Source organism: Rosa chinensis, chromosome 5 (genome assembly GCF_002994745.2).
Source record: "Rosa chinensis cultivar Old Blush chromosome 5, RchiOBHm-V2, whole genome shotgun sequence".
Classification (NCBI taxonomy): domain Eukaryota; kingdom Viridiplantae; phylum Streptophyta; class Magnoliopsida; order Rosales; family Rosaceae; genus Rosa; species Rosa chinensis.
In genome coordinates this window covers 86,411,431-86,421,799 of record NC_037092.1, presented here as the reverse complement: position 1 = coordinate 86,421,799, position 10,369 = coordinate 86,411,431, and the positions used below count along the sequence as shown (strand labels likewise).

The following is a 10,369-nucleotide window of genomic DNA, read 5'->3' as shown; positions in this document are numbered from 1 at the left end:
CTATTCAATCTCCGCTACCCGATTTCAATAAGGATTCGTTTTCCTTTTGGATATTAGAATGGGTGAAGCTAGAACCCAAACCCAAGTAGATTTAATTTTGGGCAGCAGGTATCTGCCTGCTATGCTTAATCCCCTATAGGAATCTTGCCAAAATTACTTTTGGGCTCAAACACCTTCTTTGAATCACATGGGCTACTGTAAATAAAGATAGCAGCAATATTTGAAATGGAGGGCTTGAAGACTTTACATGTTTTCACACTACAATCTACCATGAAGCATTGCCTATAAATTGGCAGCATGGTAAGTCATCTTGTGTAGAGAGCAAGTAAGCTTGTGTAGAGGCAGGCACGGAGAGGTTCAACAACAACTCCAAGGGTCTTCAAGATGTAGAAGATAGGGGGAGTGTGTTCAAGGGCGTGTATAGCTCTTGGGGTAGAGTAATATTCTAGGATTGAGAGAGGGTGTACAAGGGGTATCCTTTTGGATACAAGGGCTCGGGTTGGGTATAAACTTGAGTGCTCGAGTTGTGTATAAACTTGAGTGGTGTATCTTGTACTTGTGTAATTATCTCATAGTGAAGATGAAAACTCTCCGAGAATGTAGGCATGGATTTTGGCCTAACCTCGTTAAAACTTGTTGTCTTCTTGGCTTAGTTGTTTCTTATTTCCATCTCTACTACTAGTACTTGCATGGAGGGGGATTAATTTCCCAACATCTCGCAGACAAATTAATCACGGAGAGATCTAATGTCTCCAAGTTCTCAAGGTTGGAAATTTGGTCAGGAATGTTGCCGGAAAAATGGTTAACACTGAGATCCAAAGCATGGAGAAGCTGCAATTGGCCAATCTCACTAGGTATAATGCCATCAATTCTATTGTTCCGTAAGACTATTTGTGGCAAGTTCTTAAACAGATAACTTTGCTTTCTAGCTTTTGTACTATTCATGATGAAGATGAGGAGTTCAAGATAATTGTGGTCTATTTGAGTTGTAATTTCTTCAGATAAACACTGATAGTCTGCATAACTCCTTTGGAAATTCACCGGAAATTATATAAAAGAGCCTCAGAAGACTCCCAAACCAACTAGCCAAGCAAAGCCAGACTTTTAACAGTTACTTTGCGCAGATATAGGACTTTGGCACTAGGTAATTTGGTTTGGTAGGAGATGGTTTTGGAATAGTTTGACTTCTTATGAATGCGACTTCAGTGTGTTAGAAAATGAGACTTTTTCGATTTATTCCACCAGATTAGACTACACTTCCTCTATGATGTCACTCACGTCAATCTCTTTTTTGATAGAAAACGAATAAACGATATCTTTTTATTTATTTTTTTTTATAACAAATCGTAGAATCATCGGATAATTACTTTGTCTTTTAAAATTCTTCGACTATATCATTAGAATATTCAACTTTTATGAGTCAATACTGAACCATCGGTTTTTGTTGTTTATGAAATTTGTAAGCCGCATATTAGAATCTAAATCGGCCGGTAATTTCTGAAGTAACTTAATTTTAGGGCAGAATTTTGCTTGTTTAATTTGAGAGCAAAGGTTTTTTTCTTCTTCTTATTCTTCTTCTCATTTATAAAAAATGATCAAAGGATTTCACTCCTACCTTCATGATGACTCGAACCCATGACTTCGATCATAAGTAGTGGGTGCTCTAACCACTGAGAGCAAAAGTTATTGAGCCAAAGATGAGTTGAACACCTCGAGCATCGATCTATATTAGAAAAATTACAATTGCTACATTTTAAAGAAAATCTTCAACGAGACGGTCGTGCCACATGGTCAGTTTGAATATCATTGAAGGACGTATTGTCGTCAGGCCCACTGAACAGTAGAAAATAGTGACTCATCGGGCAGTGAATTTATTGAAAGAAAAATCCAAAATTCTAATCAAGGGTTCAGAATGAAGGCATTTAGTGGATGGAATAGACTACCCAGTGAAGATATTGTTGCTGACATTGAAACTTGAGAACTCAAAAGATTTTTAGAAGAATGAAGATGGAGTTTCACCATTGAATTGATTGTTGGACAAGTCAAGAATAGCAAGACGATTCATTGGCAAGAAGAATTCGGGTCGATCCAAAGACCACAAAGTGAGTTGTGAGACAGATTGAGGTAAGTGAGATGTGTGAGATTGACTAGTGATGAGGAGAGAACACTCCTTCGAGCCCTCTTGAGGATAAGCTGAGATGAGTGACCAAACCATGTTGATTACAAGTAATGCCCTCCCAACTGCAACAATTAGATGGAGTCCAATTTAATGGAGGAGAATACAGTGTGAGAGTGAAGAAGAGTAGAGTTCTGCACTTGGTTTGATCAAATGCATATTTTGTGGATATAATGCAAGAGAATAGAGGACTGAAAATGGTAGTAACATGTTTTCTTTGTAGATCTATATGTCATAGTTTAGTAAGTTCATCTATATTTTATGGATGAGGCTCTAATGAGGACTATTAGAATAAGAATTAGTTGAAGACTTTTTAATCAATGATTGTGAGACTCACTTTTCGATCACATTTTAATAAATCAATCGTTAGATATTTAGATATTTATAAGCATAGCATTTCTGCAAATTTTCAACCAAATTGAAAATCGTTAAGGCATTCATAATCTTGAATTATCATTTATAAACATAAACGGTTCAGATTTTGACAAATTTCGTTCGTCTATTAATTTGATCTAGCAAATTAGAAAGAAAATCTTCAGAAATGATCTACTAATGCATACCTAAACATCTAACGGTTGATTTGCTGAGATGTAATTAAAAAGCGGATCTCCCAAACAGTTGATTAGAAAATCATCAACTAGTCCTCATTTTAAAGTTCTTCATTAGAGTCTTTTCCCTATATTTATAAGTATCTTTTTGCCGACAAAAAACTTAAAAGTCTACTAGTTCTCTAGTGGTCGAGTTAATGTAGTCTAAAATAAGCAACAAAGACTTTTGAAGAGTTACTTTGTGCATATATGGGACTTTAGCACCAGATAATTTGGTTTGGGAGAAGATAGTTTTGGAATAGTTTGACTTTTTATGAATGCGACTTCAGTGTGTTTGAAAATGAGACTTTTCTGCATTATTCCACCAGATTAGACTACATTTCCTCTACGATGTCACTCACCTCAATCTCTTTTTTATAGAAAAAGAATCGTTGAAACGATATCTTCTTTTTTGATTACAAATCGTAGAATCATCAGCTAATTACTTTGTCTTTTTAAAATTATTTAACTATATCATTAGAATATTCAATTTTTATGAGTCGATACTTAACCATCGCTTTTTGTTATTTACGAATTTTATAAACCGCATATTAGAATCTAAATCGGCCGGTGATTTCTGAAGTACTTAATTTTAAGGCAGATTTTTGCTTGTTTAATTTGCGAGCAAAAGTTGTCGAGCCAACAATGAGTTGAACACCTCGAGCATCGATCTGTATTAGAAAAATTACAATTGCTACATTTTACAGAAAATCTTCAATGAGACGGTCGTGCCACGTGGCCGGTCTGAATATCAGTGCAGAACGTAATGTCGTCAGGCCCACTGAACAGTAGAACATAGTGACTCACCGGGCATGCTGTATTGGGCCAACACTTAAAGAGTTCCTCCTTCGGCCCGGGTTGAACAAAGTTTTTGCCCCGACATAAATATGTTTCGAATATAGCAGTTTCTACCGACGCATTTCGTCGTCTCTCACAAAAATTCCCAACGACATAAACCAGTTTCCTTCACCCTGATTCCCAACAACACCACCAGCCCAACACAACTTTGAACTCTTAGTTCCCAACAAACACCCAGAACCCCATTTCTCTAATGTCAAACTGTACAGTCTAGACCTGCACAGTTGAGAGTTGAGACCAGTGATGGAGCCAAGCTCAACACAAGGCTCTTCAGAGCTACCAACAACAACATCAAATGAAGGAGGGCAATGATCTTGTGGTGGTTCTGGTCCATCCCTACTCTGTCCTGGGTGGCTGTCAAGGCCTTTGGAGAGGCATAGCAGCAGGGTTAGCTGAGAAAGGTTTCAAAGCTGTCACTTTTGACATGAGAGGAGTTGGAAGGTCAACTGGAAAGGCTTCTCTTACTGGGTTTTCAGAAATCAAGGATGTGATTTCTGTGTGCAAATGGGTCTCTGAGAATTTGTCTGCTAATAGAAGTTTGCTTGTGGGTTCTTCTGCAGGTATGGGATTCTTGTATGTGTTTGTTTTGTATATGTGGGTAGTGATTAGATTCCGTGTTTAGTTCTTTTTGGTGGATCAAGTGTGTTTATGGTTGAGAGTTGTATAGACAATGTGTGTGCTGCTGCATTTTTGATGGATCGTGTGTTGTGAAAGAAAGGACAGATTTTTTATGTGGGTAGTTTCCGGATTTGGTTGTTTAATTGGTGGTGGTTTGATTTTGTGGATCTGTTGATTGTGTGCTAGGAACAATCCATACTTGTTATTTAGGTGAAAGTATATTAGCTTGTGGTAGTTACTAGATTGATTCTTCGAATGATGCAGATCGACGAGTTGAGTGTAGTTGCTACTTACTAGTAGAAGTGATCTAACTCATTTTTGAATGAAGTTAGTGTGTGTGTTAGTATATGAATATCCTTTGGGTATCAAGGACATTGATTGGTTGTGCCTGAGATGTGATTTAACATTATCGAATAACTCATATTTTGTTTTACTTTTGCTGATTTTAGAGTTTTTATAATTTTGCTTTTGCTCAGCTCAACTGTCCTTTAATCATCTAAAGTTGGGATTTTGATGATGTAAGAGTGCAAATAAGTGGGATCCACAGGTCTTTCTGCAACTGTAGTGAATTTTCTCTCTAGGTAGCAGAAAGAAGACGTGAAGAAGAAGCAAGGCGCGGCGAGCATTTTGAAGAGAATGAAGCAGAATGGTAGGACAGGAGTTGGGCGGGGTAAGAACTCTTCGGATGTTTCGGAGGATGAGAGTAAGGATAGCATGGTGGATGAAGAAGAGGAGGAGGAGGTGGAGGAAGAAAAGAAGAAGAAGAGAACTGAGAGGAAGAAAACGGAGGTGGAGAGGAAAGTGAGGGTGACTCGTAGCTCTAGTGGAAATCGGGGAAGAGGTCAGGAGAGTGGTGGGAGGGGGAAGAGAGGGGTCGGGAGGCCGCCTAAGAAACCAGAGACGGCGGCTGCTGGAAGCGGAAAAGGGGGAGAGACAATGGCAAGGCGGATTAGGTGGGGAGTGCAGGGAGGCCGAGGAAACGAACAAGGAGGTGATGGTGCGTGAGTGTTGTATCATGTAAATTAAGCTTAGTGCGTGCTTTGGTTGGTTTTTGGTTCTTGTTTTCATTTTGCTAGCTAATGCTATAGGATGCTTAGGTTCAGCTGGTTTTAGTTAACTTTGGCCCAAAGAAGGCAAAAGAGAATCGGGGTATTACAAGAGGGGGATATAGAAAGGCAGAGATGTATCGTGAACTTGTAGAATGCTTTTGGGCACCCATTGCATATACACAGGGTTTTATTTTTTTTTTTTTTTTTTATTTTTTTCTCTGATTGCAACCATTCTAGTTCTTCAAACATCAGACATTATCCAACCTATCTATAAATACACTAAATATTTGGAGGTTTAAATACTAACTATGGACATTAATTTTAACGTGAAATCTTATAAAAATTAAATTAAATTAAAAATAGGTGCCTTTTCTATTGTAGTTCCAATTTTTTGGGCTTGGATTCTTCAGGTCCGATTAGGAGAAAAGAAAACAATGTATCATAGGCTATTTTGGGCCTCGTATAGCAAAGAATACATGGTCTCTTGGGTTTGTTGTTTCCGAATTGTGACCGACGGATCTTCGTTGTGAGTCAACCCATTAAACATTATCTTTTCAACTGGTCTGCACTTTTTAGTGATTTTTGAGATACTAAAAAATAAATTGAAGGTCGTTAGTCATTCGATTGTTACGAACAAATTGATTACTTTGTGTAGCAATTAAGACCTTCAAGATGAACTATGTAGTTTGGTAGTCATACTTAGGTGAAGGAGCAGGTTGGCCTTATAAAGTATCTTATTCTTTGATTATCAAACTTCATTTAAAAAAACGATTCATTCACTGGAAATTATTTTATGCACCGACGGTATAAGTGATCCAACCCTTATAAAATAATCTCAACCCTTGATATTTATTATAAACTTTATTTTTAATAAACAAAAAGTGTATTTAATGCAATCTAACCATTCATTTATGTTGGTGCAAGTGCACGACGGTGCTCTGAATAATCTCTCTTCATTCACTTAGTTTCTTCATTTGCAACCTTTATGCTAGGGCTGGTCTCGGGTCGGTTCTGCAGTTTGTAGTACTCAACCCGGAACCGAAATTGACTATTGCTTATCAGTTTGGATTTGCTGTTTTTGGGATCAAGAACCGAGGTAGAACCGAACCGACTATGTTCGGGTCGGTTTTCGGTTCCTAGTTCGGTTCTTCAGTTCCTTGGTTCCTAGTTCGGTTCCTCGGTTCCTATGTTAACCAAACTGTCAGTTTGGCATGAAATACTACTTTCCAGCCATTTTTAGTTTCCTGTTTCCTGTTTTCCAGACACACACTCAACATTGCACAATGCCACAATCTATTCACTCATTCATGCTCAACATTATCTACATATATAACAATCAACAATTCAACATCATAATTGCAAATCAGCAATTTCGAACAATTCTCAAACTATCAAAGCATGAAACTCATGAAAGCAACTAACTGTCAAACAACAGTTCAATAGAACCAAGTAACAAACTGCAAAACTGTAGAACAATGCAAAGCTGCAAGTATGCAACAACATACAATTATACATATTCCAGCGCAAACTGCAGCAAATAAAAATAAGCAATAGATTGTCCATAGTCCATCCATAACAATGCAGCTGCATCAATTTGCAGTAAACTAAAATGAATTGAAAGTCTCAAACTAAAATGAATTGAAAGTAGCAGAATTAACTCTAGGGCATCAAATCTCAACAATCACTAGGGATTCGATAAACCCACTTCAAAGACCACAGCTTTCAAGGGACTCTGGAGCTTACCAATTTCACTCGAACTGCTCACGAGCATCACATGCTATGGACTCTGGAGCTTAACAATTTCACTCGAAATCACAGGCTATGGTCGCTGGACTGCACTCACTGCAAGACTGGGTTCAAACGAAAAGGAAAAACCGAAAAAGTGGTCAGATTTCACAGAAAATTGCAAAGTGATGAGAGTATAGCGAGAAAAATGAAAGGATTGAAAGCTTACATTGACCAAGTCGCAGACGGATCTGCATCAACCAAGTCCCAGGTGGAGCTGCATCAACCAAATCGCAGATGGCCAACAAAAATCGAAGACGAGATGTTTCTGGGTTCGTCTCGCTCGTCTGGGTTGAGAGCCTGAGAGAGTCAAAGTCGTCTTCGAATCTGAGATAGGATGGAGAGTGAGAGACTGAGAGTTTGAGGGAAGATATAATTTAGGGTTTTGATCGAATGGATAGGAGATTATGAGATAAAATGGAAGGTTCTGATCGCATTTGGAAGACCTGATCACATGAGAAAGGGTCTATTTTACAGAAATAAGCTCGGCCTTATTGTCCAATTATACAATGACATGTGTGTTTCAGTTCCAAAGAGGTTTTAAAATCAAGCGCCGGAACCGAACAGAATAGACAACTCCAGAAATCGAACCGAGAAAAATGCAAACACATATGTTAATGTTTAAAAGTCTAGCGGTAGCTGGACCTTAGTTAACGCTGATCCGGCGGGCGGATCGATACCTATGTTGTGAGTGGTTCCCGTTACCTGTCAAATAAAATACAATGGGCGTCAAAGGGAGACCGCGCCGGGCGGTCTTCAACTCTCCGATGCCTAAGTTAGTCAATGTATTTATGTTGACAAAGTAACAGTAGGTAAGTATTGAATGCGTAATAAATGAGGAGAGAGGAGAGGACCTTTTATAGGTGAGGAAGAGGATGATCTTCTCCTTGTTTTCGATGTGGGACTGATGTGCTTCAGTTCCCAGTTTCAGTAGCTTCTGATGCTACCTTGACACGGCGCGTGGCGGCGCGTCGGCGGTGCTTTGGGGTTGATCCGGGGCTCAGGCGGTAACCTGGCTAGCTGTCTTTACGCCAGTCACTCATGAGGTGGGCGTTGGTACCCCTGGTGGTACCCTGAGCGTGGCTCATTATAGCTAATTATGCTTGCAAATGCACATGTATGTACAAGTCCCCCAAATCCCCAGTCAAGGAGGGCAATCTTGGTTGGGGAGTTGATCGGCGGTTTGAAGCGTTTCTCCCGCTAGACTTTGCAGAAGCATAATTAGCGTCAGTGCGTTGTCAGCCATGGATTTACTGAGCAAACGCTTTGTGCCCTTTCGGGTGGGCCCCTACTAGGCCCCCAGGGAGTCCCCCACTCCCCGGCTAAGATGGACCTCCGGATGGTCGCTGTTATTGTTTGTTGAGGGGGAGCTGCACGGAGCAGCGCTGCACGGAGCAGAGGGTGTTGGGTTGCGAGCCCAATCTTAGCACCCAAGTGACGGGGGTCAACGTACCTGATCAGGGTTGTCGTAGACTGTTGACTAGTCCCCGTGTCCCGTAGGGACATTCTGACCGTAACTCCGCGTGGCGGCGTTGTCAGAGAGGCGTGGCCTCGGGATCCGCCGCTGGCGGAAGTCCCCCCGCTAGATGTAGCAGGAAGCAGCGTCAAGTAGACGTGCTTGGTGGTATTTTATTGAGCGGTGTTGCGCTGAATAAAGTACGCAGCTTGTCAGATGAGAAAGGGGGTCAGCTAGCGGTGCGCTGTGTAGCGGAGGACGCCCCGTTTACCAAATGACGAGAGAAGCTCCGCTGGCGGGGTTTCGCTCAGTGGAGAGTCACCTGGGAGATGACAAGTGAGGATCCGCTGGCGGGGTTTCGCTCAGCGGAGATTCCGTCAATTGGGAGATGCAAGTGAGGATCCGCTGGCGGGGTTTCGCTCAGCGGAGGCTCCGTCACTTGGAGAATGGCAAGTGAAGGTCCGCTGGCGGGGTTTCGCCCAGCGGAGACTCCGTCACTTGGAGGATGACAAGTGAAGGTCCGCTGGCGGGGTTTCGCCCAGCGGAGACTCCGTCACTTGGAGGATGGCAAGTGAAGGTCCGCTGGCGGGGTTTCGCTCAGCGGAGACTCCGTCACTTGGAGTTTCTTCTCAAGTGGTGACTTCCCTTGGAAGCTGAAGAAGACGACGGTTGACACGTGGCCAACTCCTAGAGGGTTAGCGTGTGGAGGTTTGACTGCTAAGCCTAGCCATCTTCTCGTCATTAATGTGAGTAATGATGGATTTCGTAACCGAGGCGACGCCTCGGCCAGTCCAGGGAGTTAGTGAAGACGTGGGACACGTGTACGGTTGCTACGTGATGTCGTTTTGTAGCGGACGGCTCAGGATTACTTGGTGTTGACATAAAAAGGGGGGAACTGAGCGAGATTCGACACTTCTGGAAAATCTTCAAATCTGAGTTGCCTCCTTCGAGCCTTGTTCGTCTGCGAATTGCGAAGGAGATCCCCGGGTTTGCGTGAAGTAGTCGGACTGGAGAGGACGAAATCTGTCAGTGAGGACGAGCTGCATTCCAAAGTCTTCGACGTGAGGTTGGTATTTCGGATCCTTTTCCTGTTTCATTGAATCTGCAATGGTGGTTTCTGGGTTTTGGTATCTCTGTTAATGGTATGATATTGCTTCTGTGTTATTCTCGGAGGGTGTAGGGAGAGATTTGAGGGAGGTTATGGTGTTTGACAGAAAGTTGGGGTTTTGGGTTTTGCTAGACGGTCAAATCTGGGTTGAGTGTGCGGTTGTTTTTGTTTTGGTATTTCTGTGGGTAATTGTTCTTGACATCTTTGGCTATATCTGATGTGAGAGTAGGCTAGATCTGTATTTGTGCTAACTGATGTGGGTTTTAGGGTTTGGGATGGCCAACGTCATAGAGATTTCGAGCAGTGAGGATTCCGGGTCTGACGTGTCGTTCAGCGTGGCGGATATGACTTTGATTGACTCGTTGCGTCCGTCTGCCCATGCAGGAACCTCACTGCCAGAACCGCTTGAAGTTGAGCCACTTCAGACCATCCCCTGGGAAGTAGCTATGGGTCGTGGTTCGCGTCCAGAGAGCTCTAAGGCGGGTGAGGTTGCTAGGCGCGACGAGCGCTTGGCGAGCAATAGTGCTGCTAGCGGCTCCGCTGGCGAAGGGGAAGTGCCGGGCCAAAATGTCGAGTCGGCGTGGTACCTCTCAGATGGCACCGCCGTCGACGAGGCAGGTGGGCGGATGGATGCCGCCGCTGTTAACCGGATGAAGCGGACGTTCCGGTTGCCGGGCTCGGTGAAGCTGCGCCCCCCGACAGCGGATGAGAAGGCCTCGATGCTCCCAGCGG

The 10,369-nt window shown here is 42.3% G+C and overlaps 1 protein-coding gene across 2 annotated transcripts; it reads left to right on the top strand.

Moving 5' to 3' along the window:
* Positions 1-3,664: 3,664 nt before the first annotated feature.
* On the top strand, positions 3,665-5,482 carry LOC112167266. 2 transcript variants are annotated; one of them, XM_040505395.1, is made up of 2 exons: positions 3,665-4,181; positions 4,821-5,482. In XM_040505395.1, exons 1-2 carry the CDS (start codon positions 3,917-3,919, stop codon positions 4,838-4,840), a joined length of 285 nt encoding a protein of 94 aa, XP_040361329.1. In that variant the 5' UTR covers positions 3,665-3,916; the 3' UTR covers positions 4,841-5,482. The 2 variants fall into 2 exon arrangements, with proteins under 2 accessions (XP_040361329.1, XP_024160036.1); XM_024304268.2 differs by having other exon boundaries at positions 3,668-4,181; positions 4,716-5,482.
* Positions 5,483-10,369: the final 4,887 nt, after the last annotated feature.

Bases quoted from the DNA above. Each gene is read 5' to 3' on its own strand.
- LOC112167266 (XM_024304268.2), top strand. From the start codon at position 3,917: ATGAAGGAGGGCAATGATCTTGTGGTGGTTCTGGTCCATCCCTACTCT. The intron at 4,182-4,715 runs GTATGGGATTCT...GCTTTTGCTCAG, and splicing joins GCTTGTGGGTTCTTCTGCAG to CTCAACTGTCCTTTAATCAT.